The following is a 23963-nucleotide window of genomic DNA, read 5'->3' as shown; positions in this document are numbered from 1 at the left end:
TTTCGTACCGTTTCTCATTTCCGTGTTTAAATTAAATAATCTAGCAAAAAAAATTAATAATGTACATCGCACGCGTCGGTTTTAGCTAAACATAGTATATAAAAACAATACACTGCTCCCGGAAGGACTAAACTTCGGTTTGAATGGAGGCTTCGATTTCGACCATCTTTGCTAGTACCCAACTGTAACGCTGTAACGCACAACGATGGTGCAATCATAACGTTGACGACCTAACACGTGTTCGGACATACGTGCGTCTCACAACTGCAAATACCAGTCCGTCGAAGGGTTCACATCAAGATCTTGCTTGAGATCATGAAAGGCATGGACCGTGATGGAGTGAATGTGTATGATGGTGCTGTTTCTGATTTACTTCCCTAAGTGATATGCTTCCCAGCTATTAAGCTACAGATTTTCTTTTTTTGTTTTAGTCCTACACTCTAGCAAACTCCTGCGAGCTGTGTGGAGCTTGCAGAATTAGGCCGTGGTGGGAAGATATCTGTTGACTTTGAGCTAGCCCTTTCATTCGTTTTTTTTTTGCTTCTCCCCATCATTCTTTGGATCCCTTTCATGTATCCACGATCTGTTCCGAACTCCTACTCCAGTTCAATTTTGCCACAACCCACCCTCCTGAGCCAGCGTGAGTATACTCGCGCACGCAAGAAGAAGAGAGATTATCTTACGCATAAAACTAGCCTACAGCTCCTTCTTAATCTCGCCCGTCGCCATTACGGCTGTCCGCGTGTTCACCTCGACGGCGTCCTTTGGTTTGCACTCCAACTGGTTGTTGTTTTCCTCGCCGGGCTTTGCGGTGCGCTTCGCGGCCGCATTCGTTTTGCGGATGTACGAGTGCACGTAGAACGAGCTGAACATGTAGATGAACAGGCCGGCGTTCAGTGTGAGCAGGGCGGCGATTGATTTCGGATAGGAACAGTTGGGCTGGAACTGTACCTGAACAGTGTGGAAGAACACGATAATGAACTGAACCTGTAAAGTGAAATCGGAAGCAAAAATGCAGAATCAGCATTAGCAAACCACGGCACGGTAATGACAGCATAGGGCGAAAAGCCTGGTAGACAAGAACCCGTTTCGAGTGTTACACCATTCAGGGAGAAAGCCTAAATGGATCAATATCCGAACATTTTCATGTGGAATTCCTTTCAAAAAAAAGGTACGTTTAACACTCGAAACAAATACTTTCCACCAAAAGAATGCTCAGTCTACTTACGATCTGCATTACGGTCAGATAACGTTTCCACCACAGATACTTTTGGACCTAGTGTTGTGAAAAGAAAGTTGTTTAAGTGGTTCAGTTATTAAATGTCTGACCCTTGTCTAACTTGTAACCGTAACAAGGAGCACAACATACCTTAGGGCCCATTGCGGCCAGCATATAGTACGCATACATGCAGACATGGATGAACGAGTTGATGACGCCCAACAGCGTACCGTGGCCCCCTGCAAAGAAAAATAAAAGACGACAGAAGACACATTTATAGTCAGAACTTTCCAGCAGATTAATGACATTAGAGACAAGGTAATTGTGTTGGCTGTCCATTACATCCAGGAAACGGCATTAATGTTTTGGTACGATTATTCCGTAATTTATTTTATTTTTAAATCACTTCACAGTTTGCCAGCGGAACATCCTGCACGTGTCATTCATATCGGATGTGCTAATCAAACGTTTGTAATGGCATTCACAACGTTCCTTTCAAAAAACAAAACAAGTGAAAAGGAAGTCTCGATAGTTCTGAACATAAATAACATGTTTTGAAGAAGGTAGAGAAAAAACAGCCACACACCATTCATTTATTAGATTATTCTGCACCTCGGAGGCCAACAAAACATGTGTGCCGTTTGTTTTGGTGTTCATGCTACAGTCAGTCGCTTCAATCGAGGCCCAAATGGTGGGGACTAAACTACGCGTTTTGTGTTATTTCCACCAAACGTCTTGATGACGTTCGATTCCACCCGTTTGGCGTATTTCTCTTTTATTCGCTTGGTTAAGAGCACAACTAATCACCTGCCGCACGAAACCGTTCGCAGGCTGGAGGTCGTCGGGAGGATTTTAGTCACCGATTCGATCGCGAGCCGCAACGCAAGCGGGCAGATTTGCAAGCGACGCTGATTGCGTTACAAAGATTAAGGTAGCGTTAGTTTAAGTTGGAGCTGAAGCGTTGAGCAACTGTTGCTGATCCTGTCAGCTGTGTCACTATAAACCGTTCGATAGCATTATTGACTAAGATTAACCCGTAATGACAAACAACAAAAAAAAAAGCTTTGAAGAAGAAAGCTTGACCAGCATGGTGTTTTTGTTTGTGTAACTTTGCCGCATCATTCATCGAGACGCTTTGCCAGTGACAGATGCATTTAACTAAAACATGAAACTAACGAAGTGTTGAATGATTAATTGATATTATAATACCTCAACAAAAGCCTTGATTTACAAACATTACGGTATATAAAAAGAGAGTAAAACTAAATATTTTAATTGGGCAACAATCAAGAAAACATATTTGTAATTTGAATCAATTAACTACTGGCATCTGTATAATATTATACTTTTCACGTTTCACTTAATCAATTTGGACACTTTAGAAATAATAATTTAAAAGCTTATCAAAATTTTATTAAAAACACTTCTAGCAAATTTTAGGTGAAAACGTTGTCTTCCTCTAGCTCTCTTTTTGCATACCATGGAGACTTTTGTAATAGTTTCACTTCCTTTTTAAATACAAAACAGGTGGGTAAATAGTAAAACATTAAAATCATTACAAAAACCTGTCTTATTACAAAAATTATTACAAAAAATAAAACATAAGAGGTTATAAATAGATAAGAACAACAATTTAGCAACTTTGTGAACACTATTAAGCAAGAACAGTGCAAATCTTACCCAATAGGAGGGTTTTTCTCGTTAAAAAACGCCTTCCCATCTGCAAACAATTAAACACTCTTACAAAAAGATGATAATAAAAATGCACCTGCTTTCCAGCAAGCTACTTTTCAGCAGACCCCGATTTTGTGACGAAACCGAATGCCGGTGGAAACCGAAATAATGATTCAATCTGTTACGTCGTCGTCGCCGTCGTCGTTGGCATCCACGATGATAATAAACTGAATTAAATTGTAGTCACTTGTATGGAACTGTGGCATGAAAGCGGTGAGCTAACAGCAAGCATTAAGTACCTGTACTGCCAATTAATTATTGATTTTGGGAGATAAATCTTTTATTCATCCCTCAGCATTATGGGGTCGCGTTTCCGATAAGCTCTGCACGATTGTATTGGCATGATGGGAGTTTATTATTTGTTTGTGACGTTCCGTTTAATGCCCATGTGAAGTAGAGTACGATGAATGTACTGTTGACATTCTGGTTCCAACGGACAACAACTCTACTAACCTCCAACAATCATGCATGAAGTGGCCTTCGAAAACGCGAACGCATTTTTGACTAACTTCATTCACGCAAAGTGTCAATGCATCCAAGCGAATCCCCAGTAGAGGAGACAACAATTAGCACGACGACACTATGTTGACCATCAAAAGCACTTCACTGACGCCAGCTGATCACCGGCAGGAAGGACAATCCTTGTGCTTGATGTTTGTGTTTTAAATGTTTCTAAGGTACATCTAACATTGGTCACAAGTTTTATAGTTGCTACCGGTCAATGCTATTTGTTTTTCACACCACGGCGTGAAAAATGCACCCATTTGGGGTGAGTTTTTTTGGGAAGATATGATTGACACTGACCGCTTCCTTGATGACCTTCTACCAGTACCGGGTCAGTGTGGAGCAGTGTGATATGTTCCTAAGCTATTCCGGCGAAATGACACTTACCGGCAAAGTACTTGACGCCAATGAAGCCACAGATTGGCATCAAGGTGTGGTGGTAGACGTGCAGGAACGAAACCTGGTTCTGTTTCTTCCGCAGTACGAAGAACACCGTATCGAGCAGCTCCACGACCTTGCACATGTAGTACATCCAAACGGCACGAGCCATCTGGAAGATGAGAATGCGACGGAATGGGTTAACGGTTAGGTCGGATGCATTAGATGCAATCGGAAGTTTGTACGAAAAGGCATACACACCCTCATTGCTACCGGGTTTCGACTGTAGTCCACAGGTTGACACGAGTAATTGTAATGTTTCCTCCAACCGCCTTCAATACCCTGAAGAAAACAAAGCTTATTAGACATCTCAAGAAGAAAATTGTTCTATAATATTTAGCGAAGTTATATTATATATTAGAAATACATTTTAATTGTTTGATATATTGCCATTGGAGTTAACTATAAAGAAGAATAGAACGGATGGTCTATACACAAAAAGAGGCGAATCAAACCGATCAGCAAGAGTTGTTAATTGCTAGACAAACAACTCGTCTCCTTCAAAACGTACCTTGGAATCATCTGATCATCTTAAAATGAAGATGTCAAACTTTTTTTTTCACAAAAGTCCTACCAAAACACATTTTTTTCCAAACAATCATTGGCGCCTTTTTTCGACCAATTTACGATCAAATTACCTCGAAAGTGTTGTGCGTTGTGATTTTATTGACCTCAGTCCACTTGATTCTAACCATCGTAAAAAGAAGATTTATTAACAGAAAATCATCTTCAGATTCAGATGGAAGGAACAGATTTTTGAATAATATACTAATTAGCGTTTCTCACACATTCCTGCATTCCTGCCTTTTTTTTTTGTATCATTATGGTTGACCCCAAAAAACATAAAGCAAAATCAGCATCCATTTGCATAAACGTTAAAATTTGTTTCACCTGTCGTCTGCTTACTGTTCTTTAGCTCTCTTCCTACTCTGTTAAAAGATACACGAAAAGTTCATCAAAAGAACGAACGTTCGCACATATCACCGAGCCAACGAACCGAAATTAAATTTCCTGATCGAAATGTTACCCCACCAGACCGAAACAACATTTAAGTCACATTTTAAACTATTCCGTTTTACTGGTCGCTTGTTTGTTTGAAAACACTAGAGCGTCAACAAGCTACTAATGCTGGTAGGGTAACCTGTTGGTAGGGTTAAGACATGCAGACATAAGACGCGAGTCACTCTTAATTTTGACTAGAAATTGTAAGCTGGATGGATTTGGTGACGCCACTACTGGTCGGTTGTGGTTGTGATGAAACGTATCAAAGAGATTGGGCAGTGTTTGGACAGTGATTTCGATTATATAAGCACGACATACTAAAACAAACGAGGAGAGAGAAGCGAATTTAAGCAACAAAAAAAGACCAAACCCATTCGTTAACACAAAATCAACTGAAAAAAAAAACAATTTTTTATATGTTTGTAACAATTGCTATCAATTTGCTGATTTGAATATTTCGTTCTTTCGCACACACTGAGAAGATAAAACGAAAAGAATGGGACAGTAAAAAAACGAAGCTATTCACTCACTTCATACACTAACACGATGCTGAGCAACACCTGGACCGCATTGTACGCAATCAGCACATTCTCCAGCTTGAAGGGCTTTCGCTTCGCCATATAGCGGGGACCAGCGTACAGGCAGAAGTACAGGTACGTCACAAGGATCATGATCAGGGGGGTGATCGATCCAGACAGGAACCACTCCTTCGTGCGCTCATCTACAAAGGAAACAACACAAACGCACAGTTATTGATGGAATTTTGCATGCACTTTAACTAAATGTGAAACCAAAAAAAAAATAACCACACCAACACACGCACACACACACCTTGATTATCAACGAAAAACCTCATCACACGGTCCAGGATGCCGTTGCTGGGTTCACTTATCTGCACGTCTGGATTCATTTTGGTGAAGCTGGTTTGCTCGTTTTTTTGGTGTTTCACTCACCACGTTTCACCTGCACTTACGGCTTTATCTTGTGCTTGCTTTGTGAACTCTTCACTGGACGCTCTTTTCAAAGGCAAGTGACAGAACAGAACGCTTGTTTATTGATTCTTTTTCTCTAGTGAGAAAATCTGCAAATACGAAATGAATTTAGAAATTATTATTTATTTTATTCACACAGTTGTCTTTTATATTTATTAGCTATTGATTAGCACGCTTTTGCAACTGAGCATAAATTCTTCCTTTTTATATGTCGCACTATCACTTATGCTTGGTACGCTACTTCTTTCTAGTGGTTAAAAGGTAAATTTTGTTTTCGTCGAGAATGATCGAAAATACGAAGAGCAAACTATTGGGAATATCTTTAAATTCCTATTACCACTCGTGATCGCGTCAGGCGTTGTCGAAGTAGCAGCAGGTACTGTCGAGTCCTGCCACACCGTTCAGTGCGCGTGTCCGAATCGAACTGATCGTTTCTGGCCAACAAACGCCGGAGAAGCTCCGACAGTCTAAAACCTAATCTATGTACCAAACAAGCGGACAGCGGAGCCAAAAACTCTACTGAAAACTGGATGAGCTTTATTGCAGCGATCACCCCACTACCATCATTCTTCACAACCGTTGTCTTTTACGATGGTGCGAAGAGTCTTCCTTCCCCTACCAACCTCTTACGATCAAGCACGCACACACACACACATATCCACGCACGCACCAATACACGTTTATTATCAACGAACGTGAATGATTTTCGCGCCGCCAAAGCGAGACAGATTCCAACGAAACAGACAAAAGACCGCAACAGTGGCATAAGCGACGAACCGGCAAAATCCCAACCCGAAAGGCTCGCTCAGTGCCATTTGGCCTGCAGTTAATCAACATGCAGACGACTTAGGGTGGGTTTCGTACAGCTCGCCAGAGTGTGACGAGGGTAGCCCCGGCGATGTAGGGAAGTGGTCGGCTTTTCGTTGGTGATAAAAGCGGAGCGATCTCTCCCCCTGTAGCGGAACAATGCCGACCAGTCTACTTCTTCTCAGGCGTACTTCTACATTTTATCTCACTTACCATGGGGTGACTAGGGGGTTTGCTTATACCTAGTACTATATCACTATCGTCACACGCTGAACTTCCCTTTCATGGCTGGTTGTGCGGTGCACAACGGACACCAAACCCCAACTATACCGTGTCGAGGATAACACCGTATGGTCACGCTAAAAGAGGTCAATCTTCTTCATCTTCATCTGGTAGTGTTGCGGTTGTACGCTAGCATCCGGGGATATGCGGGGACGAACAAGTCCATCGGTCGCTGTGTGTGTGAGAGTTTTGTGGCCATTACATAAGGAGTGACCCTCCCCATCTACCGGTTGCTATATAGCGATATGCGACACCAGTTTTTGAAGGTCGCGACCCGGTCCACGTAGGCCCACTTTTGCTTGCGGTGAGGTCGTCTGCACTAGCGTATGTGCACGCGCCCACTTATGTGCGTGTATTTCCGAGGTTAAATCGCAGAAAATCCCAAACACTATCTACTGCCAACCCTTTTCCGTCCGAACCGGAATGCGTTTTTCCTTGCACGACACGGAACGTCCGTTTGGGCGTGAAGTTCAACCAGACAGGGTTTTTCGTTTGCATTGCGACTCATCATCAGCTGACCAACGGGTTTCACTTTCCGTGAACAAAACAATCGATGCCATTGAGGAGTTGTTGGGTAGATTTTATCTATTTTCACGGAAATAAGTGGTATTTTTCATGATTGTTTGGCTTAAACTTTGGCGACCTGTTCAACGGTTTCTTGCAGCTTGCATTCGTTGGAAAGTACACCAAAACCTCCATTCCAACTGTTTGAACTGTCTTTCTCACTCGCCAGAGTTGCGTAAGATCTAAACGCTTTGCCCACGATAGTTACTGTTGTTCCAATTTCTATTTCTAGTCTGTCAAGCGAAAGGTTGACAAGGGAAACTTTAACCTCGAACACGAACCACAGCAGATTATCTATTCTTTCAGCTGACAAACAGAACGACGATTACCTCGTGCTATGCATCGAATTATTAACAAAGGTTGGCATGTTTTTTTCTTACAGATTGATAAACTGGTTTCATTGGGATTGATTTGTTTATATCTGTTGCTTTTTTCACCTCATAATCCACACTCTATTTTGCTACTCGTCTGGACAAGACTAGGCTAGTGTGAGCTGCGGAAGTGTAAATTAGATTTCAAATTCATTTTTCTAGTTTTTTTTTCTTCAATGCTATCCACCTAGTGTGCGTGTCTGTCAGCTAAATGCGTCAACAAAACCTTAGTAAGGCGCGAGACGTATTTATTTAACGCATGACTCTATCAGCTATTGGGATTGGGTTATGAACCATTCACCAAGTAATGTTGCCTTCAAAATATGTCAAAAAAATTCATAGAGAAACATGATCGAACGATCTTTAGGTACCAGCTATCGGATTTTAAATTAAATCATACTTTAAATTTAAGTAGATTTATCAAGTTACGATTTTTTTGCGAAAACTTTGAAAATAATTGAATTGAATAATGAATGAAAATTTTCAAACATATTTTTGTTAATTATATTACAATTTCTGTTATTGATTTTTTTTACCTTACCTTATCAAACGACATGAAAACGTATCAAAACCTATCAAAATGTAATGTTAAGATCGTTTATTCATCTCACAACATTAGATATGTTGAGTCGCATTTTTTAAATATAATTTTATGCAAAAATTATTATCCATATGCAATTCTAAATATATTTCTTGAAATTCTTGAAAAATGTCCTCTATCATGCATGCCTCCATGACAAGCTGTTCAAAACCAGCAGGTTTTTTTTGTTCAAGGTCTTCTTCTTCTTCGGAAGGTTATGCTAAATATCACTTCACGCACAAAGCTTCTGTAAACAAACATTCGGACGAATGATATCGTTATGATTCAGCTGGCCTCATGCACCACTGTCGGCAAGCAACAACAACCAGCCACAGTTCAACAACCCAGACTGACCCGTACCCGTAGCGTGTGACGAAAGTGCATTCGATGCACGATGCTTCAAATGGTGCGACGTTGCAAAGTTCAACTAGTCAGCACATCGGTGATTTGCCCTCGATTTTGCGGTGTTTTTTTTTTTTATTAAGCCACGACAGTAGGTCGGACAGTAGAAATAAAACGCCAAACACCAAACAGCGGCTCGATCTTCCATTTGCGTGGAGGAGGATGACTTAAAGACATTTACCCAAGTGCAACTCGTTTCGTACCAACATGAGGGTGGAGTTGCATTGAAGTCCTCTGCCTGTCGACTGATCTCTTGTTGCAGTGCTTACCTCAACGAACAAAACTCTTCAAGATTTCTTGAGCTACAGACGGTTGTGCTGGGTTATTGATATGCAGGGGGAGGAAAATATTTTATTTTATTACAACATCTCCATCTATCGACACTGCCTTCGGAAGGATCTGTTGCGAAATGTTCACACAAATCGCCCGCAGCTAGTAACTACTGCTATGCGTCTACTACCACTCAGTCAAACCGCAACCAAGTGCAGTGTAAAATAGAATGCAGCGGACAGTTGTTGTTTTGTTTTTCCATTACCGCCGATTAATGAACAACCTGTCGGCGATCGCATCCACGAGCACCACCAACAAAGCGCTGATCGGACGTCTCGTGGTAATAACAATTTCACGCTTCTTGCTTGCATGCAAAGCACGCGCCGTTTATGATCCGTTGATTAGTTCGCATATCTTTTCGATCATGCTCTGCTGCTCGGTAAAGTTATTAGAACTTTAAACGTTATATCGACCAATTTTATCATGCCAGTTGCAATACATAATCAATTTTCCTTCATCACGAACAGGATACCGATCGCATCAAATTTAACCTAAAATCGTTTTATGATTTTGTGAAATATTTTTCGCAACAACAAAAAAACACACACACGATTGCAAACAATACGCTTCCAGCACACGAATTTAGCGAACAAAAACTGGATTGACTGGATTTTTTTTGCATTGTGATAATGTCATAAATCCAATGCTAAAAACACAACAAGATCAGGAGAAAATTTGGCACAACCTCGATCGAAAGGTGCTCCGAATGATGATCTAGGACTTGAAGCATATCTATCGGTCAATATATGCAGATCTGATGCATAACGATATGCGATTGGCGATGATTGGAAAATGAGCTTGTTACGTGAACGTTTGGAAGCATTACAAAACATAGTTTAACTAAAGATGATGCATTTGATATTAGCAGATAACTATACCCTTTATATGTGCCTCTATTAACCTTGTTTAAACCTTTTCAGCTACTAGAAAAAATGTAGCTTCTCTTTTTTCTTTAAGTAAAGTGTAGAACATTAAGTTTACAACATTCTTAAAATAGTGTTTAGTTCCTACTACATTAAACATGGTGCTAAGTTTCACTCACTGTTCGTCGACTGCTACATTTGATATTGTTTTATAGTTAACTTTTATTGCGTTATCCATAAAAAGTGTCCGCACTGTTGACATTATGACAGGCAAGTACACGCTCAATTAACCTTGGTTGTCCTTTATAATATCATTCATTTCTTTTAAAACTGAGCTTTTGAGCTAGAGTGTTTAGTAATGTTTTCTGTTAGATTTTCTTTTATAGCATTATGGCATTCTTTGAATGGAATCGTCTCATTCTTCAGTATGATGCACTAAAAAAAATAGCTAAAAGTGAAGAATAAGTATAACAAACGAATGTATTACATTAAAATTCGCAATTGTTCTGCGCATGAGACAAAAGTATCCAAAAGTAGCACAAGTTTGGTACTACAAACATTCGCATATTTGAAAAAATTGAATATATTGCATTGTATTTTCACAATTCTTAGAGATTTATTTATTTTTATTTTATTGAATTTCGAGTCTGATACATTGCTAGGGTTTCAATTACATTCGGTTAAAAATTTAAACCAAATAATCGATAATTAACCTGAGGATCACATCCCATTCGGACCGTCTCCCCGAAGCATACATTGACTGTCCTGCTACGTGGTAAAATAAATCTTAATACGGCCAGGCCTTCCTAACCGAGCAACAAAAAAAAATCGATAACTAACGAAGTTTGAACGAGACGTCGTTGAACTTTAAACGAAAGACAATTTTACATTTACCCAAAAAACTCAGATGTATAAAGTATTAGATTTATGTCTCTTCTTATGAATAATTTTTGAAATTTAATATTTTGATGACTGTATATTTAATGTTATAAGAGCGCTAAAAGCTTTGAAATGTTTTTTTTTAATTAAACTGTAAATGGTTTTGAATTTGTATACCTTTAAAGGGAAAAATATCTCATCTGGTAAAAAAGATAGTTTTTCATTATAAAATCACAAAATGATTCTTTTATGAGCTTCTAAATTTGTAGATCGACGGGATGTGTATTTTTTAAAAGAGAAACATTGGCCTTTATGTATACATAAGTCCATCACAAGTGCTATAAATTTATAAAACACACATCTGTCTAAGAAAGAATTTCATTCATCTTGAGGCAACATCAGGAATAGACAAGGGCTGAATACATTTTCCTACGACCTTGCAAAGGCTGTGCACCTGTCCGTGACTCTAGCGCACTCGCAAACCACAGCTTCCATGACAAACAAGCGTGTATTGTGCCGCACAGTACGAAGAAATAATTTCCACTCATATTTGTTCATGCGGCATGCGGTTAATGGCCCGATTTCCCACCCATTTTTTTCTTCTTCTCCGTATCATTCACCAAACATTCCCTAGCAAGACCCTTTCGTTTACATTTCTACTAATTCCCTTTGTTGCATTTGTTTGTCTCTCAATTGCCGTGTCGCGGTTGAGATTGTGGCCGGTGTGGTTTCAGTAGTGAAGAAAAAGAGCTACGAAAAGGTAATTAATGAGCTTTGCGTAAGGTGTCTGGGCGAGACACTGCTCTATGGCCCGGACTGCGGGTGTGTAAGCGCCACCGACCGGCAGCATTCGGCAGCACATCGTGAGCGTTACGCGTTCACGATCGTTGAAGCACGCGAATGCCACTAAGGGGAACTGATCGAATTTCGGGAGGTCTGTAGTTAGTTAGCTCTTGGGGGAGGAAAGTGAAAAACTGTCCCGTGAACAATGCTTTCTATATATTCAATCTCGGTTGGAATCGTGACGGAAGCCTAGCTGAATCTACCTTTTTGCCGCCACGTGTCGGGGATTGGTGAAGAGTCGTTTGCTGGAAGCGATCCCGCTGGGTGGTCAGGCGTGGCATGATGGCACAAGTGGCAGATGAAAGTAAAATTAAACCACCGAAAAGCCACAATGATGCGAGACGAACTATTTAAAGGGTTTTTTTTGTTGTTGTTGTTATTGTGGTTTGTTTAGCAATCGTGTTTGTAGGCCAGCGTTTAAATAGATACGGTTGCTTGTAGGTGATGAATTCATTGCGTTTCTAATAACCATTTTTTTTTCTTGTCTTGCATTCCGTAAGCAATTGCATCATTCGCTCTTTAGTAAAATGCCATCTGTTTGTTCTTAAAGGGCGGACAAGGTTTTATGTGGGATAAAACTAACATAGCGCTCATGAAGTAACTTTATGAAATTGTGAGACATTGTATTCCATGTGAAATTGTTTTGAAAACTGTACTACAAATTATGAAGATCATATGTAAATAAAATTCACTCTTGGAAAGAGATCATCCTACCGAAAAAAAAAATACTTTAAAGTGCTCAGTTTGAGGTTAGGTAAGATTTGCTGTCTTTAAAAAGACATTTGTGAATGTTGAAATGATTAAAGCTCAATATCTGCTATTAATCAGAACTTCATGATAGGTAATAGATACACTGAACAATGATCAATTACCAAGCAGATGAGATAAGACAGCAATTGCGATGCTGGTAAATGGCCACGAAATAGGTTGTAGCAGCACTACACATCAATTCCCTTTCAATTCATTCCCTTGCCAGTGATAGACAACGTCCATTCACTTGTCGCGGAAGTAAGAATCGAATTATTTGTCAAGCACGGTTTCACCTCGGTACGATCGCCGGCATATGGGAAGATGATCGCTCGTGACTGCGTGCGAAACATCAGCAGCCGACCCGCAATCTAGCAAATTCAATATCGCCACACTTTATATGCGCATATACACGATTGCACCCCGAACGGATGTCCTTCGGGGAGGGTGCAGCTTACGGAAGGCGTTACGCGTTAGATAATAAATATTTCCATCCAGCCGCACAGTTTGCGCTCGTAATGTCACCCGCTCGAGCCGCGGCGATGTGTGCGAGCATGAGATGTATTGCACGGCAGTTTGACGTCATTCACCTGCATCTGCAAGGGTTTTGAGTTACCACCAGCAAAAGGTTCTGCTGGTGGCGGGCCATCATCGGTACCGCGGTGGACGGTGGATTTAATATCATGCAATTTCTCGAGGTGCGTTATTTGCATAACGTCTAGCTGCAACACTCCAACATCGAGCGAGCGCAATCAATGCGCCTCCGAACTTGATCGGAGCGCAAAGCGGGATACTGACACTTCGTACCGGTTCCGAAAAACCTGACCTTAACCGAAGCGTTCCAGAGCGTGTTCCGATATCGGTACTCGATGGGCCGTGCCTTCAATTGCTCGGTAAGCTCGGATAGCTCGGCTGTACGACCTTCATCGAAAGAAGCAAAACAAAACACACACAAAAAAAGAGCAAACCTAGCTTCAAGGTTACTTGCCAGCCGCCCATTCAAGTTCTCCCAGTACCGACCATATTGACACACGTGCGGCTCCGTAAGCGACCATGAGATGCGTGTACTTGATTTTCATGTACACACCGGTTCCATGCTCCACATCTTTAGGTGGGTGATTTGAAGGGGGCAAGGTGGGCTTTTCGAATCACATTTCACTCTTCAAAACTTTCACACACCAACAAAAACCGGCGAGAGCACACATACCACCATATGCAACGCACGCAAACGAATGCGTCGTATTATGCGCGTGTGCCCATTTCGAAGCGTCTCCTCATCTCGGCAGGGATGATGTAACTGGCAGGCCTTTTAGTCACTGTGACTCCGAAAACGCAAAGCATCACGCAAACACCCAGTTTCCCATCTTGCGTACCGGTTGCGGCTCGGTTGCGGCGCACCAGATTACGGAATCGCCGAGGTCTCCGAGGGTCTCCCAAGTCCGTTGCAGTATCTGGTCAAAAGCCGCTGCAGAAAAACTTTCACACACCCCGAGGGTGCTCAGATAAACGGAAGATAAATAATCCTTCTTTAGATGAGGTGTGATGAAGGGGGTAAAAAAAATTGTTGTTCAGTTTTTAATAGGGGAATGACCTCAAATATTCAAAAGGCAATCATGAATTTACCATTCGATCGTACCCTCGGTTGGTGTGCTTTATGCAATCATGAGGGAGCTGTTTGCTTTGCCTTGGCTTTGGTACATGACCGTCTGCAATTACTCGATCATACAGCAATTTAACATTTTTAGTGACCATCGAATTTCTTTCATGGTCAATAACCGAAAACTGGCGTAAAAGAAGGTTCCGTGATCGGGATCGGGAATAGTAACCATCCCGAAGACGTCCCCAAAACTGGTTTGCGTGCCAGATTATGGACCGGTTTTCTCAATGTTTCGTTCTAAATCAACCCACGGTGTAGGTAAAGGGTAGATCATTGAAACATTCTCCTCAGCGTCCTGTTCAATAAGGTCCAATAATACCAAGATCGCTTGATGCAGGTGTACGATCGATGCGGATGTTTGGCGCGAACAAATAAACTGAAAATCGAACATCATTTGATCGCTTCATCGTAACTTGCGTCACTCCAATATACTGCCTATGAATCATTTAATCAGAGGTAGGAAAATTTGTCAAGTTTCAACTTTCCCCGATTATGTTTTTGAATAGAATAAAAAACATGTTTTTTTGCTTGCCACGTAAGATGGTTTGAAATTTTGTTTGTTTCTCTTATTTCAAAATGTTTTTAACGCTTTTTTTTAAATAATTTCTAGGTAATTTTTCATAACCCATAAATTTAAAATTAACTACGTTTATTGTATTATACCATTAATAGTTAATTATTTTTTCTCTGAATTTTCTAATAGTTGCAATTTTTGTAAAACTTCCTAAAGCTAAACTAGATTTCGCAAATGCGAATGTCACAAACGATCGAGATCGAGAAGGATCTACAATCAAACATATTTGAAGCAATATTTCAAATGCTCAAAGCACACAAAATCAGACTTCCAAATGAGCTTATTTCATATGTTGGCAATTCATTTTCTTGCATTCATCATTAGTTCCGCTCGGCAGACTGAGTTGATCCATCATTAGCACACACCAATGCCCTAAGCATTTCTTTGCTACGGTAGGGGGGTACGGGGTACACCCAAACTATAGAACCGCTACCGTCGTGCATAAAATGATGAGCTTAATGTAATGGTCGTTTTTGGGCGTAAAATGTATTAACTTCCAATTAGCCTTCCGGGTGACGCACAATATGTATGATTACATTTCATCATCCAGCTGCTGACGGTTTGGCATCGCAAAACAAACGTCCGGAAGCCGAATTTTGCCCGTAATACTCTTGTCGTCGCTTAGAACAAAGCGCAATATATTCATATGTCGGCAAACAAATCAATTGCCTTAATTGAAATTGGCACGTTGGGCAAACATGGCTGGATGGTTCTGTCCGGCATTGAACCGGATTTTGTTTCGGTGAGAAAATCGTTTAATCAATCACCGTGAGTTGGCTGATTGTGAAGTTGATTTGAACGTTTTTGGGGGTAATGGACAAACATTATGATTCTAATGGTTGGGTGTAGTTTATTTGCTTTTAATATCTTTTTTAAATCACTGTTTTTACTTTAAATTGATATAGATTTTCGTTCCACAGTTTAAATAAATTGTTTGTTTGATTTTATGTTTAATAATATAGAACTACCAAGCGTTTTAAGCGTTTTTTTGTTGGTGGTTAATTTTTAAAAAAGTTCAAAGAATTGGAATATATGTTATTTATTCCATTATTGGAGATCATACTATAGATAATAGATGAAAAAATATGGTTCAACTACCATAGGATTGTTGAAATCCTAATGAAGTAATGAAATGAAAATGAAGCGTTCTAGTCAAAATGACTGGTGCGGTAGTTCTAGTGTTAATGCCTTTTTTTGTTAATAAAACATGTTTTTAACATTTTAAAATTATGTTTTAAATTGACAATTTTAAACGATGATTTTTCACCAATATTGAAACATTTTCTTTTTCAAACAATTTATGCTTCTTACCCTGTTATGACATTCAAAATTAGGCGACCAATTGTCTCGGAAGATCAATGTTCGCAACAGCAATACATCGTTCTTCGAAAAAAACATGCAAACTCATTAGTAATGGAACCATTAAATTGCCGACAAATCTTTCAATTACGCTGCATGCTCCCTTGCGCAACCCGGCTACCTTGTTCTTGCAAAGAAAAAAATCTAATACATTGAGCGTTACGCCGCAATTATCCTACACCTTCGTACGTGTGCCGATGCGTGAAGTCGCGTGGGAAGTAGTTGCTAGTATCTTTACTTAGCTCACCGCACCACCGGACCCTGTAAAACCGGCAAACAATCATTGAAGCGGTTCAATTGCAGGAGAGAAAAATTGAACAACAAAAAAAAAGGAAAACACCGAGAGTAATACTAAAGCTAACTACCAATGTTAAACAAAACCGAAAGCCCTAAGTGTGGCAAAGTGGTAAAAAACAAGTGTAAACAAACAGTACAAACAGCAAAACAAGCCGGAACGAACAGTGGACGGATCGCGTTTTAAGGCACGATCATAAAATTCAATCATCTTTCAGGCACTTGTTTCGGTTGTTGACCATAAGTGTTTATGAGTGGATTTTTTTTTTTTGGTATCATTTATCACCATTGATTGGCGCCACTTTACCCGCTTCAATAGCTCATTTTAAGAGCTGTGAAGAAAAAGATAAACGAAGTGATGGGAAAATGGAACTCATTACGGTCATTATGTGTACATGGTGCACCGTAAAGCCACCTTCTCACCTACACTCTCACACAGGCGAATGCACAAATGGAAATAGTTGTTCCGTACCTGAAGTGACACTAACGACACTATCCGGCTGGGTGAATACATTTTCTCTGCGCAAAAATGGCAAACCCCGTATAATCGACTGCAAACCCGAGTGTAGAAACGATTTGCATTGATTTCCGGCAAAGTTACATACCTTCGCGCTTTTCTGATGGGTTTTATGTTACTTTAAATTCATTCATTCTTCCGCCGACTGTTCCGTACCGAGTTGATTTCCGACCGCATTGGCAGAGAAAACGCACGGCAAACGACGCCCAGGGTCAACCAGTTTACGGTACGATGCACTGACGGAACCGACACCGGCTAGACCGCCCAAATTGCGCTCATCGGATTGTCTTCCGGGCTGAAGGTCGGACACAAGTTTTGCACCCATCATTCCACAGTACGTCGCCGAAAGTAGTAATGATCACGCGTGTGTCTCGCGAGTCAACTTTTCGGTGCATTCGAAGTGCAATGGAATGCAACCCGGAACCGCTGATGACCGTGACTGGATAGGGGAAATTATTTTTATCTTTGCTTTTTGTACTTCATAAATACAGGTTTGCTGCAGTCCGTTCAGGATTATTGGAAGTGAATGTCATTGCAATAATATGGCTGTTAAAAGATCGTGCTATTGGAATTATTGACACGGGTTTTATTTTCTCTTACATATTCTTATACGCTTTTGAGCTTTACTTGGTGAATATAAAGATACAAACTATATGCAATTTTCAAGATTTCACTTCTCTCCACAACTAAAGAAGGTAGCTCAAATTTCATTCGTTTACATTTGACAGAATATTTGATCATTTTTTTATTTATTATTATTTCAATTTATTATTATTCAAAACTTCTTAAAATTTAAATAAACAAATTATAATAATAGCCCCTTCTGCTTTCATAAAAATATATCCTAAAAATACCACTTTCCGGGTGTTAACTAACAAACCGGAATGGATTTGCGTCAAATGGAAGAACTTTACTGTTCTAGGAAGGTGTCAATTAGCACAGCACTATAATAAAACAGAACCAGTGACAGCTAAACATACTGTGAATACAAAGTTCTGCATTGTTGTCTTTCCTTTAATTCGAAAATATGACGCAAAACGGTCCGGAAAGTTGCGAAAATTCCATGGGAAGCTAAAAGAACTCAGTCAAATATTGTCTTCAGAGTTAGCAACTGAGTAATCGAAATGATTCTAATTTACTTTAGAATAAGTTGTAGTATAGAGTTACGGTTGATACAAAATTGTGAAGAAAAAAAATATGTTCAATTCCTAAAAAAAATAATTTTTCATCAAATGTACATTCCAACCCTTCGCGAATGACCTTAAATCCATATCTGAGTTCAATATCTTTTCGGGTTGATAATCTGGAACCCGTGACTTTACCTCTCACTTTCGTTTATTTAATGTGTGACTCGATCAAACATTTTGAGGATAATCGAAAGTCCGATGTTTGATCGTAACTCAACTTCCATTCCTGCAACTTCATCATACATGCATTAATTCTTTCACCATATTGCAGCAGCGTACAATCTAAAAACTTAATCACTAACGGATCAATCTAATTAACCTAATCATTCCGAAGATTTTAGTTTTTCCTTTAAGCAACGTACACAATCATAACCTTCACTTTTTCCAACGACGCCTTTTTCGCTGCCGATCAACAATTAACCCTGATCTTCATCGAATGCTCATTAGCACAAATATTGATCTCAGTGGAATATATTACTTCATTGAGCAAAGAAAAAAAAACGTCAGAAAAAAGCACATTACGATATGTCGTCGTATCAAGCGTGCAATCGTGCAATCAAAAAATCATCCACTGCACGTGTCTATCAATCATGCCCTCACATTACTCACATTCCCGTTTACCTGGGATGCCTCTACATCGTTACTGTAACGATAAAAAGGAAGCCATATCCCGAAAGCTGCACAATCAAAACATCCTTCTCTCAGGCCCGTTCACAATTCGTTTTCGGCAAGACGCGTTCACGAAATGGGGGCCTATAAAATCGCTTACCTAAGACAACGCGTGCTATCGTGCGCACTTCACGGCAAATCATTTCTCTCTCACACAACCGTACCTTTGCACACCGTTGAGATGGATGCAACAGGTCGCCAACAGGTTACATAAGCACTCGAAAAAAAAGGTTTTTTGGTGGTGCGTTAGTCACGTTAGTACGCTTGTTTTTCACAGGGTTTCCTTGTTAAAACTGTGGCACTCTGTGCATCGTGCAATGGTTGGGTGTGTGTGTGTGCGTGTATTTCTTTTTCCACGTCGCTTTTAGGGTCGCTTGCTAAATATCTTAGTCACACCGTTTTTGTTTTCTTCAACACCAGAGCCCTTGGCGCATCAGCGTATCTCACCATTTTGTGGGTCATGTTTGAAAGACACTACAAGATGCTTAATTCCTTCTCGATTGTAGTAAAGGAGCTCAAATCGGCAGAGAAGGAACGGATCGCAAATTAATCGCTTCCTCGGACGCTCGGAATCGCTTGCTTATCTCCAAGAAGCTTTGAATTAGAAAGTTCATCCCGAGGTCGACGATGAGTGCATTTAGATTGTTTTGTATTAGTGTGCGGATCACTAGTAACACAATTTCGAGCTTTAAATGTGATCTTGCACAATGCTATCGTTACAAAACCGGATGCTGCCCCTAATTCAACATGTTTGAATATTTGCTACCAATCAATTGATAAAATGAATCCCCCACTTAAACCTTGACAAACAACACGTGGGATAGAACAACAACAAGAAAACAAGTTGTTTTTCAAATGTTTAGCTTTCTAAAACATTGACATTGGCTCGATTTGGTCCCTAATTTAAATTGTATGGTAATGTAGTATACAAAACCCGAAATGTTCGAAATTCACGTTTGATATGAATACATTTGGTAAAAATATATATATCTGCACATTTGAATATAACGGTACGGATGTTTTAAAAAGAAGCTTACCATACTCACAAACACCACTCATTTGGTTTTCTTTGCGGCTGATAAAACTATGCCAAACTTGACCAAAAGTAATCCAAACCAGTATCACTCTTTGAACCGGTTTTTAAGCATCCCTTCGATAAGGGGCAATACTGGTGAGATTTTAGCGTTTTTGAATTGATTTCTTCTGAATTGAATTTTAGCCAAGGGATAGTTCGGATCATTGAACTGACGATTCATCACCGGACAGGCTTTCTAACGCGATCAGCAAACGTTGGTGTTCCGAGCTCTCCCAGTGTTCCATTAGCATTCGCCAGTTTCATCTGCTAATTTCCCATGTAAATTTGGAACGATTGTTGTTTTGCATATATATATATGTATTTACACATTCTTCCTCTGGAAGAAGCTTTACGCGTGGGATTTTATTTGATGATCCACAAGCGAAATCCAGACCCTTAGCTAGAGAAATTTGAGTTCCAATGTTTTAGGGAATATTTCCATATATTGCTGTCGTTATTCTGGTTGCCTTCATTTAAATTTTATAATTAATGTGTCTTTATAGGTTTGAATAAAAGATTTTTGTTTTTACATAATGCCCTCTTACAAGAAACTTCTCGAATCACCACCTAAGGTGGTGCGATCGCTTTTCCCTTTTAGAAATTGTTAAGAAAAATATCAATAGCTGGTGTGTGAAAACCGTTGCCCTCGAGCGTCAAGACATGAAACCAGAAATCAAATCCCCTGAGGTAGTTGTGCGATTTTGGGAATTTCCATTGATTTTGAAGAATCTTATCCGGTGATCGACCGATCGAACGCCGAATGACATTGCAACATTTGCTCCGGTTTGACGCACATTTTTCCGGATTAGTTATGGGGGTCATCCACATTTAGCGAACGATCGATGGAGGCGTGTTAAAGACGTCTTACATTTTTCTTGCTTTTTTTCCTGTGAAGTGAAATTTTAGCCAGATGCAGTAAGAAACGTCGAGAAAATGAGTGTATCTGCTATTGGAAGCGTCATGGTCATAACGAAACAGGTGACGATTTCTTTCCCAATTGCTTTTTTAGCGATTTCCGGGTTATTAACCTGCCCACCATTTTGAACAATCTGACGTCCAGATCTCAACAGATCAACTAAGAAGGTAGCATTTGGGGTAGGCGAGATATATCGGGAGAAGGTACTGGAAATCGCATGGTTACGAGGGCCTTCAAGGTTACAACGTAAATATTGGGCTTTCCGGCCAGATTCAAAGCACATGCGATCGATCGCTTGCTCGATCGGTGCAGTACCGTCTCACACGTACACGTAGCTGACTTTAATCATAGGAATTATGCATCCGACTCCTCCGAGACAGTGTGTGTCATCAACTGCACACCATAAGTGGGCGATTCAAAACCTTGAGGGCTCGATGCTTGGTGACGCCATTCCGCGCCTTTTTACTGCCCGACTGACTTTGCCCGCACGTTCTACAACGGGAAGATTCGGAAAAGTAAACAAACGACAAACTGTCCACAAATCGGTAACGAATGGAACCGAGTGGGAAAAAATACGATACAAGCATCTTCATCCAGTCCGCGAGACCCGTGATTACCTCGATGACAGTTCCGTTCAGCGGTAATTATCGGGTTTTCATGATTACGGTGCCGGTGACCACGGCCCAAGAATGTATGCCCCGGTTGAATAACTTCTTTCCAGCGTGCGCACTCAGTGCATTTTGTGTGATGTAAAAAAAAAAAAAAAACAGTGTGACGTATTATGTGATGTGATCGGTAACGGAACTGCCGCGAATTGCGAACCGTTTCAATGAAAATGGGAAGTAAGGTGTTGATGATACTTTGTGTATTTTGCCATTGTAACGGGGGTTTTCTTAAAGAGGAAATTCCCGATTCCAATTACAATTCCAGGTGATGTAATTTAATTAGTAGTGACGATAATAATTCATTGTTTAATGTATTTGTTTTGCTCTGAGACGCTTGTCTAAACTATTATTCATGTTATTATGCCTAATAAAAAAAGTTTAATTTTTTTTTTGAAAATTTTTTACGACCTTCCTTTTTCGTTTCAATTTAAGATACTACGGAAGGGAAATTCTCCTAATGTTAATATCTGTTTTTGTTCTTAATATAATATGTAATAATTTATAATTTCAACCAAATGGTTAGTGTAATAGGATTGATTCAATGCGCGCCACTAGAACTTCATTTGTAGAAACATTCACTTGAAATTCTTGATTTTTCACCCTAGTATTGTCAATAGTGCGTGTGCTAAAATCTTGAACATTCCATTGTTGATTTGCGTTTAATCCACATAAATTATTCGATATAATTCACTCGTATTCAAAAATCAATTCACACTAAAACCGGTGCACTAGAATTAATTAAAATGCTTGTACTCGGCACTCAGTATCACTGTGACTACTTTTGAATTATTGTTATCATTTATGTAACAATGAATATTCCATGGTAGATCTCTCTAGAAAACCCGATTTGTTGAAGAGTAATAGCCCTAGATCACAGCTCTAGCTCTGGACATCTTAACAGTAAATACTTGCAATTCCAAATTTTAGCAGCTTCACTTCAGTGGCCACTCGATTCACGAAACACACTTACACTTTCCAGTGTGACTTATGACACCTTGCGTCGGATGGATTTTCTTTAAAGTGAATTGAATGCTTCCTCCAGCTTCTGGGACTAAACAGCCACACTAGTGTCGAAACACTCTGCAGTCAGTCTGTCTGTTCTCCTGGACAGTCGGGTGTAAACTAACTCGATGCGATCGCCACAACCCGCTATCAAAACCCTCCACTGTATCGCGACATTACCCTTCGACAGGCGTACAATTTGCAAGTACAGAAACCGCAACGACAACGACACCTTCACGTTCACCGGGAATCTTGTGAAGGTTGAGCCGTTTCGTAAGCGCACAGAGAGTTGAACGAATTGCGAAGGCAGATCATTCGAATATGTTTTATCTTCTTGCAATATATCCTTGCCCTTGACGTTGAAAAGCCGTTCACAATCGATAGTGCGAGAGCTGGATCTAAAAAAAAACTGTTCATACGATAGGAAAAACCTGGACCATAGCCTCCGATATGAAACTTCCTGGATGCCATTACCTTGAAAATGGAGGTCAAAAATAAGCCAAAAACAAAATGCAAGTGGCTGGCATCTTGTTCGAGGAACAACAGATCTGGAACAAATTGTAGGACAATTAACATCTTCCTCAAGCAATCGCTTAGGGAAAGTAATGTCAATGATCACCGGTACCATCAATGTCATGCAACAGAATGGCCTTAGCTATTCAGAGCAGCAAGGAAATATATTCTTTGTTTAAATATTTATTCATACCACACTATCAGGAAGCTTTGATAGTGTCTGGACGTATGTAGTTTTACGCACAGCGCACCTTAACTGTAGAAGTGTTGCTTTAATTACACAGCAAATAAGATTTGCACACTTTCGATACGTTTTTGTTTTGCTTACAAATCATTGCCGTCATCCTCTTTCTGCCTTATCTACAATGTCATTAAAATTCCTGCTCCCGAATAACACTGCCCAATTTGGATTCATGAGATAGCATTTCGTAGGCAATAGATAGAAGGATAAAAAATAAACAGAAACACATCTTCAATCAAATCTTCCCCGTTGGCTTCTACTAGCTACTGCGCCAATTTTTCTCTTCACTGAATTGCCGAGTCGAGGACACTTGACGCGTATTCCTCCAGGTGCGTTGGTCAGCATAAAACTGTGTCTGGGTTTGTGACGTCACATCCACACAATCAGGTCAAATCTGATTGACATTCGATAGCGCAGGAAGTTTCAAGTTGAACACCACTTGCAAGTGGATGTGCTCTTCACAAATTGTATTATTATATTCAATCTCCACCTTCACATTGAACGATGAATTCCATTCCCATTCGGTGCTAAGGCATGGAAATTGTTTTTTTTTTATTATAGGTATTTTTGTACAGCTAGACGAACGCCTAAAGTTATACTATTCGAAGCACACACGCATTGGTGTTATATTCAGTTACAGCACAATGGTTCGCTTTCATGGAAAATAATTTTTTGAAAACAGTTTTATGAAAATGTTCTTTATACTCACTCTGCAAATTGTTAATTAATTATTATTA

The 23963-nt window shown here is 40.0% G+C and overlaps 2 protein-coding genes across 3 annotated transcripts in view; one reads left to right on the top strand and one right to left on the bottom strand.

The window, feature by feature from the left end:
• LOC125767990 (elongation of very long chain fatty acids protein) lies at nucleotides 1-22647 on the bottom strand. 2 transcript variants are annotated; one of them, XM_049435061.1, is made up of 8 exons: nucleotides 22441-22647; nucleotides 5729-5978; nucleotides 5428-5618; nucleotides 4097-4177; nucleotides 3845-4007; nucleotides 1370-1458; nucleotides 1229-1276; nucleotides 1-987 (listed from the first exon to the last, which is right to left on the bottom strand). In XM_049435061.1, the coding sequence occupies exons 2-8, from the start codon at nucleotides 5805-5807 to the stop codon at nucleotides 697-699; spliced, it is 942 nt and encodes a 313-aa protein (XP_049291018.1). In that variant the 5' UTR covers nucleotides 5808-5978; nucleotides 22441-22647; the 3' UTR covers nucleotides 1-696. The 2 variants fall into 2 exon arrangements, with proteins under 2 accessions (XP_049291018.1, XP_049291019.1); XM_049435062.1 differs by lacking the exon at nucleotides 22441-22647 and adding an exon at nucleotides 6227-6676.
• The window catches only part of LOC125767984 (D-beta-hydroxybutyrate dehydrogenase, mitochondrial), a 38918-nt gene that overhangs the window by 4032 nt on the left and 10923 nt on the right, over nucleotides 1-23963 (top strand). The window lies entirely within an intron of this gene.

This window comes from Anopheles funestus, chromosome 3RL (assembly GCF_943734845.2).
Source record: "Anopheles funestus chromosome 3RL, idAnoFuneDA-416_04, whole genome shotgun sequence".
In the NCBI taxonomy this organism is placed as follows: Eukaryota; Metazoa; Arthropoda; class Insecta; order Diptera; family Culicidae; genus Anopheles; species Anopheles funestus.
Note: the sequence above shows the minus strand (reverse complement) of the source record. Positions and strands in the feature narration are given on the sequence as shown.

What these genes read in the sequence shown, in the direction of transcription:
- LOC125767990 (XM_049435061.1), bottom strand. Translation starts at nt 5,807, where the DNA reads ATGAATCCAGACGTGCAGATAAGTGAACCCAGCAACGGCATCCTGGAC. An exon ending in GTTTTTCGTTGATAATCAAG is followed by an intron (nt 5,619 to 5,728) that starts GTGTGTGTGTGC and finishes TTTCCTTTGTAG; the next exon opens with ATGAGCGCACGAAGGAGTGG. An exon ending in ATCTGACCGTAATGCAGATC is followed by an intron (nt 988 to 1,228) that starts GTAAGTAGACTG and finishes TTCACTTTACAG; the next exon opens with GTTCAGTTCATTATCGTGTT.